Below are 15,806 nucleotides of genomic sequence, written 5' to 3' on the forward strand. Positions count from 1 at the left end.
AATAACACGCTATGAGGAGCTGGCATGAACGGTGAGTTGAGGCTTGGTGCAGACCGGCTATGGTTATACGGAATGGTGGGACAGGCTTGAGAGGTTGAATGGCCTGTTCTAGTTTGTAATTATGATACATTTGTGAAATGCTCACTCCTCAATGGAGCTAAAAATGTGCTGTTTCGGTGCTTTTTATCTGCACCCTCATCCCATTCCAGCAAAATTTGCCAGAAACAAGAATGGGGCCGGAATCCTGGAATGGGTTTCTCAACTGACATTTTAAAAGTTTGTCCAATTACATTCGAACATGGATGGAGCCACTCTCAGGTCAATACAAAATTTGACTGGTTCTTTATTTAAAAATAATACGGGCAGTTTCCTGTCAATGACCTGGGCAATTTTAATCCTTCAGTATCTTCATTCTGTGTTCGCCATGTTCCACGTGGCCCTCACCATGTCAGTTGATCACTTCATCATTCTTTATTTAGATGAACCATTGGTATGGGAGTTGTTGGGTGTGTTTATAGCTCGGTGCCCTTTCTCTCGTTAAACCCTTCCCATTATTCAGTAGGGTGATAGGCAAGAAGAGACTGTGAGGTCACCATTCCAGTGCTGCGGGACAGTGCGAACTTGTGAGATGCATTTTCCTACATCACAGAAATGATGAACCACACAAATCAACATCTTCCACTATATCTCGGCACACGTGACAACAATAAAGCAAACGAAAATGCCCTTTTTTTGCGCTGTAGACCTCTTAAGACTCAGTGACCACGTTAAAGCGCTGTGCGGATTGCAAACTATCTTTAAAATGAAGCAACTGAAATCAGTTATAAGATCCCTGGTTGGGTTCTAGAATCGAACTGGACCGGAGAGAATCCACTTTCACAATATGCAGTTCCTGAATGAATTCCACCCCAAGAAACCTCCCGAAAACGAAAGGGTCCAAAGGGTTGGAGCAGCAGGCGAAGTGTTAAAAAGGTTTTGTACCAATTAACTGGGAGGAGGGGCGGAGCTGTGCTACAAACTGGAAAGCAATGGACAAAAATCCACGTGAATTTCTGGCTCCAGATATTGCACAGGATTGAATGAAGTACAGGTTTAAAATTTGATGTCAGCACAGTCCGTGAGGAAACTGCAGAAAGGTAATGAGACAGAGAAGGGAGTTACAGTTGACAGCGTACTCTTGGAGAAAAGAATATTTGCATCCGTATAGTTACTGAGCGGTAGAAAATCATTCGAGAGATTAGCGATTTCAGTTTCAATATAAACATATTGTTGTTGGATGCCTTGCTTGTTTTCTGGCAGAGGGATGTAAAGAAATCAAACATTGATATCCAGTAGACAAACGCTCATGCAAATAAGTGCACATATTCTGTGAAGTAGTTTTCATATTTGGGTTTTTAAATCGTTTCTAGATTAATAAACTGGAATTTTAAACAACGACCTGTTGGAAGCCGTGACAGCTAAGGCGACATTAGACTGACGTGATATATTCTTAATATGCAGTCATTATCGTCTGAAACAGTCCGGTTTATTTTAAGGAAACATTCACCATTATTTATCTAAGTTACTGCCTGAAGCCACGCTGTGCATTCACATAGCTGTTTAAAATAAACGAATGCGTTGGTTAATTCACTTCTGTTAGATTTTCGACAGTGCAAGGCAATGTGCACATGGACATGTTGGGGCATGTACAGAAGCCTGGGTCAGAGGGGCTGAAAAAAAACCTCACTGCTCAATATTTTCACAATTCTCCCCTCTACTAATCTGAAGGGAACTCAATGCTTCAAGAATATGCTGAGGGGCTTTTAATTCTTTCGAAAGTTTATAAAGGTCTCGCAGCTGATTGCAGAGGAATGAGATTGAACACCATTACACTTGACAAGTTATAGGAAGACTTTATGTCGTTTTATACTGTATACTGCACATGCATTTAGTGGCATATCCCTGTTTTTTAGAATCATTAGACCATTTGTGGAGCGTGGTATTGAAAATGATGGGTGGCTTTCTGTACTTAACTTGCATTTAGCACTTTACGTATTCTGTCAGGAGCTACAGAGCAGTGTTATCAGACAAAATTCTCAACCATCTTAGCAAATGTTAAGGGAGGAGACGAGGAGCTTGGTTACAGAGTTACGTTTGAATATATACAGTTAAACGAGCAGAGGGATTTGAAAAGGTTTAGGTTTTGGGACTGTAAATGTCCGAAGCTAAAGAGTCTAAGCGACCGAAGTTACAGCCGCTAATGAAACAACTAACAGATAGCAAAAACGGTAGACGCTCGAGCCCGAGTCAATACAGTGTGGAGCTGGTCAGGCAGCATCAGAGGAAAGTGGGCTTTTCGGGTTTACATCCTTCAGGGGTGATGTGATAGGGAAGCCTGAACTGGTGTAGTTCTCAGGGAACTGCAGAATGTGATGAGGACTTGTCCTTTTGCCATTTCTCTCCCAGTCCCCTGAGTCATTCACCTTCTGTATCTCGAAGCCAGGACAGATTTGTGAGTGCTGTATTCAGAAGTTATTAACAATTCTGCCAGCAAACAATGGTTAGAGTGTGCCCCAACTATTTAAATTATCGCCCTTATACTCTTTTGCCTCATTTATTTCCATTTCTCTTAGTGAAATGGCACATTTAGGCCTGATTTTTGTGATGGTTAACTGTGCCCTCACTGTGCTTGCTCAGATATTGAACACACAAGATCAGTGCACTGCCATGTTCCTGCTTCAGGCTGACCTGAATCCGACTAATCCTCTGTACCCCTGCAACCTGTGCTCACGTTCATTTTGAGCATTACCAAATTTAATGACTTCATCAGTCAGAGCTGTGCCTGGTGAGTGTCTAGACCCTAAACTCTGGAATATCCTCGATGTCCTGTCTTGTAGAGCTGGACTTTGGGTCAGGTGGATTGGGCAGAATTGGATCAAACAGAATTCAGTGTTGCTTGGAGTTGAGAAAAGACCAGAATGTGAAGCTGCTAACTGATCCTTGCCAATGCAGCAGTTAATTGAATAAGTTGGTAAGACCTAAAATCCATGCCAGTCAGTTTATAACAACAAAAATATGTTCTAAAGAAGAGTCATTCCAGATTCTGAATGTTAACTGTGTTTCCAAAGCTGTTGGTGAACCTGCTGAGTTTCTCTAGCATTCTGTTTATTTCTACTTATGGTAATGGTTGGTTATTGGACATTTCCAGTTTCTAGATGGCAGCTTTCACGTTAAAAGTGCAATATAAATCTAAATTGTCAGTGTCTTGATTATTAATCTTCAGTGCAAATCAGATGGATAGATATTACCCTGCATCACATCAGGAGCAATGTACATGCCCAGACATATCTGTTAAATTCGTAACATGTCACAATCCCATGGGAAGTGCTGGCCAGTAGCTGGGAGCAGATTTTCACGGTTACAGCACTCACCATCACAGTGGTTAGCACTGTGGCCTCACAGTGCCAGGGACCTAGGTTCAATTCCAGCTTCAGACAACTGTCAGTGTGGAGTTTGCACATTCTCCCTGTGTCTGTGTGGGTTTCCTCTGGGTGCTCCGGTTTCCTCCCACAGTCCAAAGATGTGTAGGCTGGGTGGATTGGCCATGTTAAATTTCCTGTAGATTAGATGGGTTATGCAGGATGAGGCCGGTTGGGATGCTGTGAAGGTCAGCGTGGACTTGTTGGGCCAAAGGGCCTGTTTCCACACAGTAGGGATTTAATGATAATGAAAAATGATGGTCTCTGATACTTGTAAAAGGTTATCAGGCGAAAGTTATGAAGGCATTGCAGTTGGTGAAGGGGACAGAATCACCAGAATAAGGGACATCTGAAGGTTAAATGGAAAAAAAAGATTTTTATTAAAGTTGAGTTCAAGGCCACTGAATGTCCACAAAACACTTTGGAATAATGATGAACTTTTGAAGTGTAGTCACCATTGTAAGGTCTCACAAATAATGAAGTTAAAATGACTGCATTCATCTGCTTGAGTGATGCTGATCGGGGGAAGGGCAACGATGCCAGAGACTGTGCCCTTGCTCTTTGAATTTATGTCATAGGATACATTATACTTATCTGAGAAAGTGGATAGATCCTTCATTTAATGTCTCATCCAAAACAAAAGAGGACGACTCTCTCCGCATCACAGTTGGGGTGTTCATCCATGCTGTGGTCATTTGCTGGTATGATTATAACCTTATGTCTCTGCTGAGGGTGCAATCAACTGAGCTATAGGTGATGTCTCCCTGCTTCTTGGAGGAAACACGAGCACTTTGAACCAAATGCGAAGTAGAAAATGCGCACCTTTTAAACAGACCTGACTGCATCTGAGAGAGAGAGAGAGACAAAAACTGTTACTATTTTAAATGGTGATCTGTTCATCAGTCCTGGATTAAACATTGAAAATGTATTTATTTTCTCTGTCTTTCTTGGCTCTAGATCAGCTCACCAAATGATTAAACACAAGGTGTGGTTCTTAATAAAGAATTTTACCAAAGTCAGAATTGTAAATTTGGGACCTGATGTAAATACATAAATTGAATTTGCATCCCTGCCTGTGACAGTTCCCTCACCTGCCTCTGAAAATACATAGTGTCATCTCCAAAGACAAGAGTATTACTAGAATGAGGCCTGTAGCTGTTGGTATAGCATTGTGTCATAGTTTATGGCACAGAAGGCGACCTTTCAGCCCATCATGTCTGTGCATGTCACCCCTATCCTGAGACGATTCCTGACCCAGTAGGTAGGAATGAAATTGAGCAAGTGTGACTGCACTGCACAGCAATGAAAAACAACTTAGTCAGAGGAGAATTATGGCTGTTCTGAAATGACAATCTGATCATGTTCGTGAAGTGGACGAAGCCAAGAAAAACGTGATGCATAAAATAAACATTACACCTTATTGTAAGCGTGTACAATAAAGCCAATCATTTGATGTCAGCTCAAATTGTCTTCCAACAAGATGTGCAGATCTTATATCTTTTATCTTAGATTTTATTTTGGCTTAATTTTGAAATGTAACCACAATAACATTGGAAATGCAAAACTAAATCACAAGGACTTGAAATCTTAGGACAACTTCCTTCAGAGATGATCATGAGAAATATATATATATAACAGACCAAAGGGCCTGTTTCCTTGGTGTATGACTGTAGGTTTTATTAGGATAAATAAAGATGGACTGTCAAGTGATGAGAGATCATACATTCAGTGTTTTCATCATGTGTCAGGAGGGTTTATGCAGAATTTTTTTGAGCAGCAGATTGTTGAGACAGAGACTCCTTTGAATCAGTGAGTGGCTGAGGAAGAGATCACTGAGTCTGAAGGGAAAATTAGATAAATATTTGAGACAGAGTAACATGAAGAAAATCTAGAAGAGAGCAGGATGTATGATTAGTTTGGATTAAAGAGCTGGCCTGGATTTGATGAAGTAACTAGCCTCCAGACCTCTGAAATTGATGGCATCCTAAAGTTAATAACCACAAACTGCACATTTTAGGAAACTTGGGTTTAGGTAAATTATTTTTGAAGAAACTATATTTTAAACACAATCAACTTGAGGGGTAACCCATGAATAACTGAATAACCCAATAGGCAGTTTGAGGAAACGTGATTAATTTTAGTTGAGCAGTTAGCTAGCTGTTATTTGCGGACTGTGCTGTACATGGCATTTTTTTGCTGCGGAGTTTAATGGAGTTGGACGTTTTCCTGTATTCTATCAACATAGAATATTTGTGTGAGCTCTTCCTTTGCCTTTATGGAAAGAGTGTTCACCTTTAAGAGCTTTACAAAGCATTTTTTCCTTGTAATTTTTAAACAAAAGCAACCCCACAATGATGAATACCCTTTTTATTGTTTATAAACAAACAGGCATCGAGGAAGGAAATGATTGGCCAAGTTAAAGGTCACACAAGAGTAGTAACTGAGTTGTTGCTTCTCAACTAATTTCACTTTGGTTATTGTCACCAGATGAGGCAAGATAAGCTGATGGAGTCACTCATTGACTGATTAGCAACAAAAGTGAGATCAGAAGCTTGTTGACGGAGGGGTGGAACCTGACCTGCACCAGAACGGCTACAGTGATGCAGCAATGAAAAGTTTTAATTCGACAAGATGTATATGAAAATCTGTGTTTAAATTGCAGGCTGTAAGTCCTAATCAGTTCTTGAAATATTAAGAGAGAGTGTTGGACATGGGACCACAACTGGAGCTTCTCATTTTCTTTTCTCTGGTAAGTATTACTCTCCTTGTTCATATTAAAGATTGAATGGTTATAATAGCTTTCAGCTCAGGCACTCAGTTGCTTACCAAGTGCAAAGACCAGGTACTTTTCCGCGTAATATGCCAGCAAGAAACATAGTGGGCAGGAGGCCTCTGGCATTTAATTTTTCTCATCTCTTGCCACCCACAATAACGGGCAAAATCATTTCGAAGATTGGAGAAACTCAGCAGGTCTGGGCAACATTTGTGACCCTTCTTTAGAACAAGAAGCATCACTGGATTCAATGTTAATATTGTTTTCTGTCTACTGATACTGCCGGCCTGCTGAGTTTCTCTAGCAATTTCTGTTTTTGTTTGTTTCGGATCTCCAGCGTCAGCGGTTCTTCGTCTTATTTCATTTCCAAGACTAGTGCTTTACACAGTATCGTTGATGGTTGCATCAATTGATCTGTTTTGGATCAGAAATTCCGGATTGGTATGGAAGGATTTGTACCAACAATATTACCTTATCTATTCTGTGATGAGGGATCTCAGAACCTCCTTGTCACCTTCCAGAGACTACTGCCCCCCGATTTTATGGGCTACAGTTCTATTCGTAGGGCACTGGTGATTAAACAGCCAGCTAGGTGCACAGCCCACTGTCGTCTCAAAAAACGGCTTCCGAGCCATTCCGTTGGGTTGTTGGATTTGACCAGGCCACTGACTACCTGCATGCAGGGTTGGGGGAAGGGTCTTATCAATTTTCAAATACTTGAAATTGAACTAAATCATCAATCCTTGATCCCCAGGTGGAAGCCAGTGGTGGCTTCTGGAGCAGGGGAGATGAAATAGCTTGGAGTTCACACCATGGTGGGGTGTGAAAGAAGGGTGTGGGTTGCCACCTGTATCAATCGCGATACACTCCACTTATATTCCAAGGGATTCTCGCCTCCCTCTTAAAAGCATGAGCCCTAATTTTAATGAAATTATATTTCTGTTCAAAAGAGGGGCAGCATGGTGACATAGTGGTTAATGCTGCAGCCTCACAGTGCCAGGGACCTGGGTTCAATTCCACCCTCGGGCAGCTGTCTGTGTGGAGTTCGCACATTCTCCCCATTTCTGTGTGGGTTTCCTCTGGGTGCTCCGGTTTCCTCCCACAGACCAAAGATGAGCAGGGTAGAGTGGATTGGCCACGCTAAATTGACCATAGTGCTGAGGGATGTGTAGATTAGTTGGGTTATAGGGGATGGGTCTGGATGGGATGCCCTCAGGGTCAGTGTGGACTTGTTGGGCGGAAGGTCCTGTTTCTACACTGTAAAGGATTCTATGATTCTAAGAATGCCCTGGAGTTGCACCTACATGCGATCCAGAAGCTACCACCTGCCCACCAGCTTCATTGACTTGCACAGTTCATGCAACGAGCAGCACTAAAGTCCAAATTAGACAATGATATTTAAATGTTTAGAAGGCCTGCCCGTGGTGTGTAGGACCAGTGACGGTGAAGACCCTGGTGGTGGAATGCAGGGTGTTACATGGTGGAAATGAAACACATGGCACCCCACAGCCATTGTGACCTTTTTGCCTCACTGGCAGGATTAAAATTGTGGCAAAGGCTTTATTGGTTAGGAAACTTTGAATCTTTTCCAAAATGTACCACTGTGGCTGTAAATAAAACACAAGTAATGTCTTTTGCTGCTCTGACTTGTGAGACTTTCTGTTTTGATCCCAGGAGCAGCTGGTATGTGTCGGCCCGTCCAGTCTATTTGTGCAGTGCTCTGTTGAACATGCATTAATCCATGGGTTCTTATGAATAGGGCTCATATTTCACATCTCATGTCAGATGCCAGTGTGAGATGTTTTTGTAGTTGGAGCTGTCATCGCTGTCAAAGAATTGCTTTACACGGAGACAAAGCAAATAAGAGTAAAATCTTAAAACAACATTTACGAAAAAAAAGCAGTGATCAGACATCTCATTCAACTGGATGCTGGCTTTGAGATGAAGACATACCTGCAGAGCAGCGTAACATCAATTATTTATCCATTCTGACTCCTCCTTTAGCCTCTCGGTGTTTTAACCAGCATGAGGGATTGCCGGGAGAATGAGTTCTGGGATGCCGATGGAACCTGCAATGTTTGTAAAGAATGTGGACCAGGAATGGAACTGTCAAAGGTATGAAATTGCACGGTGAGCCAGCAAGAAGTCTAATGAATACAGAGATACTTCTCAGCTACTAAGAGAATATCTGATGACTTCGCACTGGGGCATACATGATAGCTTAGTGAGTTTGTTTTAGGGGAGTTGCCTCAAATAAAGAGCAGATTCACTACAATCATCTTCCTCTTCAAATGTTAACAATACAGACTCACTCTTGATTAAGCTCAATATCAATTTTAATATGATTAATGCAATCTCAGATTTCAACCTTTGCTAATTTGATTTGCCTGCTAGAATAGAATGGGTGGTGAGAGATCACATCAGAATGTGTGCTGTGGACCTTTTATTATGGTGCTTGAAGTAATCAATCCTAAAGCATTTAAAAAGGAAAATAAAATAATTTATTAAAGGTCATGCTACTAATCATTGTGTTTATTGCATAATGTACAGGTTGCTGAAATATGCTGAAGCAATACAAACATAACCCTGATGACTGGTGACAAGTCATTAGCATGAGAAAACTTCCACCTTTGAAATCTTGCTTCTGTCACATACTCAATATCCAGAGCTGTGCTAACAGTGAAACTGCACAGAATGGCATGGAATTTAAATCAGAGAAATGATATTCAGCCAATTATGCTCTAGCTCCCACCCTACTTCTTCTCATCCGTTAATGTATCCTCTATTCCTTTTTCCTTCATGTATTTAACAAGCTTCCCCTTCAGCCTTTTAACCTCCTGGACAATGTAAAAACACTTACAAATAGGAATTGTGAATGGAAGGAGGACAGGATAGAACTATTGTTTTAAGGCACCTCCCTTCTGACAGAGGACCACGCACATCATGGCCATCTTCTGTGAAAGTTGTTGCTGTGTGTTTTTGTCTAATAGCTGGTGAAAAACAGAAAATTGGTGGCAGTTTGAACATACAGGCATGTAAACATGTGAAATAGGAGCAGAAGTAGACTATTCAGCCACAAAAGCCTACTCTGTCACTCATTAAGAACATGGTTAATGTGTTTATGTTTAAAATTCCACATTGACATCTTTTTCCTCCTATAACCCCGATTCCCTTGCCTAACAAGAATCTGTCTTAGAAATAGTCAATCATGCTGTGTCCGCTGTATCCTGAGGCAGAAGTTTCAAATTCGAACAATCTTCAGAGAGAGAGATATTCTCCTTACCTCTGCCCTGAAAGAGTGGCTCCTAACTTTAAAACAGTGCTCTCTACTTCTGGACTGACCCACAAGAAATAGCATTCTTTCTGCTTACCAAGATCGATCAGAATATTACACAGTTGAATCAAGCCATCCCTCGGTCTTCCAGTCTCAAGTGGAAACATGCCCTATTCTCACAAGACAACCCACTCGTTCCAGGTATCAAACTAGTAACCCTCCTCTGAAATGTCTCCAATGCGTTTACAATCCATAAATAAGGAGACCAAAACATTACACAGTATCCAAAATGTGCTCTTGCCAGTGGCGTGTATAACTGATGCATACGATCCATACTTTTTATGTTTAATTCCTTTCAGAATAAAGGAAAGTATCCAGTTAGCCTTCTTGATCATGTGCTATGCCGGTATATCAATGTTTTGTGACCCATAGGCAAATCCCTCTGCTTTTCAGAATTGTGCAGTCATTCTCCATTTATGTAATGCTTTTCTTTTTTAAAAAATTTTCGTCCTAAAGTGAACAACTTGACAGTTTTCCACATTAAACTCCAAGACCGGATGTTTGCCCGTTCACTCAAGCTGTCTGTAACATCCTTTTGTCTTCTTCACGGAATACTTTCCCACCTAGCCCGATGTCTGCATTAGTTATCATCATTAATGTTGAAGTGGTCCTTATTTATAGGATGGCAATACTGTAATGCTGAGAATATTGGAACACAAGGTCTGTACCTACCAGAGGACTGTCCTGACCTGCATTCCCTTTGACAGTGCTGGCCTTGGAAGCATAAAATCATCATTAATGTTGCAGTGATCCTTATTTGGAAGCCTACTGAGTTGATGATTGTTAACATCATTCTTACAGGACTGTGGGTTTGGAGTTGGGGTCGGTACAGAGTGTGTGATCTGTGGATCCAACAGGTACAAAGACAGCTGGGGCCGGCAGAAATGCAAGCTGTGCCTCTCTTGCACTCTCGTGAATCGGATTCAAGTAAAGAACTGCACAGTGTCTCGTAATGCTGTGTGTGGGAAATGCTTGCCAGGGTGAGTGGAAACACAGTGATTCTCCTTCTGTTCTTCGAGATTCATTTTCCCTCTATTCAATAATTTTAACAACAAGGTTGGCATATTCCATTTTATACTTGTTAATGTCTTGGCTGACACGAAACACAGAAACCTACATTTTGTGACCTCATGACAAGCCTGTACCAGTAAGTGGTAAGTAAATTGTGAATCAAATGGGCTGATTTTTCTCATGCAACATGGAGGGCAATTGTTTTATAGGATTGAGAGAATGCATATTGTTAATATTGAATTGTAGCTAATGAAATGAGGGGTGCCAATTCTGCAGAACAGAACTCCCTTCCAATTAGGGTACACAATCTCAGTTTCAAGGACACCCAAGTCAGATTTCACATAGCCAGCTGCAGTGTAAGGTTCCTGTGCACTGTCTTAGTAATAGTGCAAAGAGTGGAGGAGTGTTCAGGTTGTTACATAAATGTGTCCATGAAAACATTCTCTGTTTGTTATCTTCAGCTAAATCGCAAATGCAGTTTTTTTTTCTGGAAATTGCTCAAAAAGTCATCCAGTCTCCAGTCTTATAAAGTTCTAGACCAGTGTTGCCTAATTGCTAGTTTTTCATTAATATTTTCTTATATTCATTACCATCTCGTTTTGAGTCTGTGTGATATAGATGGTGCACATCTACTGGGGTTTCTCGCTAAGTCTTTTACTTCCTTGTAGATTCTATAGGAAGACCCGGCTTGGAGGATTGCCAGATACAGAGTGCATTCCCTGCACGGATTCAGCTCCCCCCAGTGAACCTCAGTGTAAGTGATCACTTCACCCAGTGCTGTCTTTTCCTGTGGCTTGAGGACTTTCATAGTCCTCATTTTCATGGGAAGTTGCACAGGGGACAGTTGTCTGATGGGATGTGTGGGAGTTGGTTGTACACATTCCTGGAGATTTGTGCTTCCAACCCCCATCTCTCATTCTGAGCGACATGTTACCTTTCCATGACAGCAAAAAGCCTTTAGTACCCACTTGGAAAGTAGATAACTTTACATCTCATCTGCAATATTTTTCAGAAGCTGTTAAACATGCAAATAACTTTTGATCTCCTTCTGAATTTTCCTATTCTGGGTCGCTTGAACCAGTGTCCTGGATATAAATTTTCAAATCCTAGGACCTCCAGGTTATTCTTCATGGTTTGACAACCTGAATGTGGGCTGTTGAAATTGGAGTGCTGTAGAACATTGGAGCACAAGATCCATGCCTACAATTCCTCCATATAATAGTCTTCTGATTTCTCCTTCCAAATAAAGGACAGTGTCATACAAAGGTCAGGTCACAGGAGCAAGTGAAAACCCCAACCATATGTTTTGCAATACTATTAATAGAAAGGCACTGGCAGAGACTTTGGAACAGGTTGTACATCCATTCTGTCTGCAAGAATAATATGTTGGATAGAGAATTTAAAAAAAACTGTGCTAGACAGATAACATTACTAAAGACAGAAAACATTTCTAGTACAGTATTCTCACTGAAACAATTTTTTGACTGAAATGGGAATTTAACATTGCAATACTTCTCAAGTGTTCTTTCAGCATAGAAAACAGTGCCAGTGATGAATGAGACCACTGCTGTCTATTAGCCAAGTTAACCAGTATCTTTCCCAATCTTTCTGTCATCCCAATCCACAAATAATGATGAAATGAGCTTAACGGGTAGTTTATTTCACAGTCAGGCATCATGTTTCTCCTTTCTGCTGCTCACAGCAGCACACAGATACTGAGGTTTGTGCTGAAAATGCAGGAAGTAATATTCACGGGCATTTAATGTGTGAACATGATTTTTCCAGTATGAAATAGTTTGCGTGGTGAGAGGTCTGCTGTGCATTGACTGCAGTATCTGTTATACATCTTAAATAACCCCTCTTTAAAGCACTGCAAAAACCCTACAAGTAAGTTTATTGTCGAGATATGTTTGGAATTGGGCTAACCCCTCCTCCCAGAATGTTTCCAAGTAATCACGGGTTATGACACATGTAGCTTCAGTCAATGGGGGCATGAGCCACTGGGTCAGCCCTGATCCATAAACCAATTGAGCAAGTTCCAGTCCCACTGAATTTATGACTGTTTACCAACTTCATTGTGTAGTTTGCTCATGCTGATTTTAAAACTCACTAGGCAGTTTTTCTTTAACTCAAAGGGTCCTGGTGGAACTCTGCATCATAAAGTATTCAACTCACTGTTCCAAAACGTAATAGCATTTTGTGCAGCTAAAATGCACACCACTCAATTCCACTTGATCTTAACTCCACTTGCAGAACTCTGCTAGTACTTTGGTATATAGCCATCCAACTTCCATTTTCCACTTTATCTCCCAAAAGGCAAAAGAAATCCCTTATAAAATGTAGCAAGTGAGTTATTGGATGTGGACAACCATAAAAGGGTGAATTAACTATGGTAATTTGCATCACCAGCTCAGTAGAGACCTTAAGATGATTGAAGAGGTAAGAACTCTGCATTTGGATTTCCCACAATTTCCCCTGTATCTGCTTCACAGGCATCTCCAGGTTAGATATGACGAGAGTCTTGAGCTCTGACACTGGTCCTTACAACACTGCCCTTGTAGCTGTGATCTGTAGTGTCCTGACAACGGTGCTGCTGACCACCCTGCTGCTCTGTCTCTTCTACTGCAGAAAGCTGATGGCAGAAAAGCAGAACAATGGTAATGGAGGTTTGTCACTCTGCGTTGGTCTGAACTGGTATGAGCTGTAACTCTCTCATCACTGAGTGCATTTGGAGCTCGTGAGGAATTGTCTGTCTTCAAAGCTTTCCCTTATCCTAAGATTTTCATTCTGTTAATGTCAATGTTTAATAATATGTTGTCTTATTTTCTTCTGCATTTGTTCCCGGGAACCATTCCTGACAATCTATTGTGTATTAAACCTCAAGCTTGGCTTTGCCGCATGATATTTCTAGTTTCATCTCGATTTCTCTTCTGTTCCTTAGTGTACAACAATGACTACACTTCAGAACTATTTAATTGCTTGTAAAACGTTGGGGCATGCAGAGATTATAAAAGACATTTGCAAATCCTATTCTTTGCTTTCCGCACCAAGTCACTTTCCCTCACCCAAGCATCTCTTGTTAATGCTGAAAGAACTTCCCATCTGGGTCCAACATGTTGAATGTAACACACTGCTGCATCATGGTAGGTTAGCTGATTCATGCAAATGCTTCATTTTTCAGGGCACCCAAGAGCCCCTGTGACTGAGAGAGCCAGAATGGAATCTTCATGTTCTGAGGGCCAAGTGGATGACGCGAGCACTGAGAGTTTGATCATACGCTGTCAGAAGATCACTCCTGGCCACAATATAGCACGTCCTGCAGGTAAGAGAAGTCCACTTGAGCATCAGAAGCAGCGGTTATCTAAACACTAATTTGAGCTAGCTCTACCATTTAACAAGATCATGGCTCATTGACTCCAGGCCCACTTTTATGCCACATCTGCTGCTTCTTCATTGTAATGTTCAGAAACTTAAAGATCTCAGCCTTGCATACAACAAAGGACTGAGCATCCCCACTGTCTCTGGTGAAAAGAATTTGCAAGATTCATAGCACTTTGAGTAAAGAAATTTCTTATCATCTCAGTTGTAAATGGACGAGATCTTTATTCTGAAGCAGTGTAGATTTCCTTCCAGAAACCAGCTCAAAATTGTATATGTTTCAATGAGACCATTCAGTAATATATCAAACGTGTTAATTGTGTTGTCTTATTGTGGAATATTATGTAGAAAATCATACTTGGTTATGCATTAAGTAATGTTTCTACATAACAGATTCCCACTTTATGTTATGGATGCTAATATATGGGCACTGGGCATGTTTATATGGAACTTCTGACTCTGCCAATTTAGTGACGGCGTTCATATATTTAACATAATATGTGAATGAATTTCACAAATGATAATGTCACTGTCAACAAAGTGATGGAAAGGGAGTCATCGACAATGTTGTCAAATTTCAAGGGACCAACCTGAACACTGACACTCAGTTTAGTTACTGTTAGATCACCTGGCTCCTAACCACATTAAAGCTTTGGTCTAACCATGGACAAAAGAACTTATCTGGAGCTCAGAGTGATTGCCCTTGTCATGAAGGTGGCATTTCATTGAGTATAGCATCATAGACCTTTGGCAAATCTAGAGTCAGTGAGAATTGGCAAGCGCATTGTCCATTGATTGGAATTAAACATGGCATAAAGAAGATGGTTGTGGCAACTGGAGATTCATCTTCAGCTGCTTTATCAATAGCCTCCGCCATAAGGTCAGATGTTTGCTGATTTTATTCAGATGTTTGCTGATAATATTCAGCAGCATTCCCAGCTCTTCAGATGCTGAAGCAGTCTGTGCCTAAATGCGGAAGACCTGGACAACATCCAGGTTTGGGCTAACAAGCAGCAAGTAACATTCGTGCCACGTGTTCTAGGCAATAGCTATCTCCAACAAGAGTAATTGGTACGTTTTCTACTGCCTCTAATGTTCACTCTCTTCACCACCAGTGCACTGGTGGCAGTGTAATAATTGCAAGACGTACTGCAATAACTCACAGTCTCCTCTGACAGACGCTTCCAAACCTTCCACCTCTACTACTTGGTGAGACAAAGGCCAATACATGGGAAGACCATCCTGACTTGGAACTATATCACAGTTCCTTCATTGTAGCTGGCTCACATTCCTGAACTTTCCATCGTAACATCACTGAGGGTGTCCTGACACCCCAAGGTGCAGTTGAAGTATAACTGAATCAGCATTTCTGACCAAGAGAAGCTAGTGTAACTGCAGAATGTCATTCAAGTATTGTAATTCCTTGTGTTCTACTTTTATACTCAGGACCAGCAGATGTGGCTCAGTCTGAAGATGCACCATCTACCGTAAGATCATGTATTGTGGCCTATTTCTGTACATCAGGATCTCAAGACAAAGGCCAGAGGTAAATTACAAAATTCCTATTATGTTGGAGATTACCATAAGATGACATCACCTGGTTGGGATGAATTAAATCTGTGAACCAGAGCACTGGTTATTCATTTTACTTGTATCCACTGAGGGGGTGTAGTCAATGTTCAAATGGGTCTTTAAAAAGCTAGTTTGCATAGAATTGCGCCAAGAGTAGAATTAATTTTCCATCAAAATTCTTAAAGGTCTTAATGTTGCTGGAATGCTGAACTCCCAGTGTGCTATGCTGCAATAAATCCTATTAATATGTACCTGTTATAGTAATAAAGTGATTGAAGTA

General features: G+C 41.1%; 1 protein-coding gene across 1 annotated transcript in view; it reads left to right on the top strand.

The window, feature by feature from the left end:
• The first annotated feature begins 1,022 nt into the window (after positions 1–1,022).
• The window catches only part of eda2r (ectodysplasin A2 receptor), a 37,895-nt gene continuing 23,111 nt past the window's right edge, over positions 1,023–15,806 (top strand). Inside the window, exons 1-8 of the mRNA XM_048544787.1 lie at positions 1,023–1,136; positions 6,121–6,207; positions 8,236–8,346; positions 10,367–10,545; positions 11,245–11,330; positions 13,069–13,233; positions 13,758–13,898; positions 15,401–15,500. Of these exons, the coding sequence (XP_048400744.1) occupies positions 6,169–6,207; positions 8,236–8,346; positions 10,367–10,545; positions 11,245–11,330; positions 13,069–13,233; positions 13,758–13,898; positions 15,401–15,500 (821 nt within the window). The 5' untranslated portion in view covers positions 1,023–1,136; positions 6,121–6,168. The remainder of the gene's footprint in view (positions 1,137–6,120; positions 6,208–8,235; positions 8,347–10,366; positions 10,546–11,244; positions 11,331–13,068; positions 13,234–13,757; positions 13,899–15,400; positions 15,501–15,806) is intronic.

This window comes from Stegostoma tigrinum, chromosome 15 (genome assembly GCF_030684315.1).
Source record: "Stegostoma tigrinum isolate sSteTig4 chromosome 15, sSteTig4.hap1, whole genome shotgun sequence".
NCBI classification, from domain to species: Eukaryota; Metazoa; Chordata; class Chondrichthyes; order Orectolobiformes; family Stegostomatidae; genus Stegostoma; species Stegostoma tigrinum.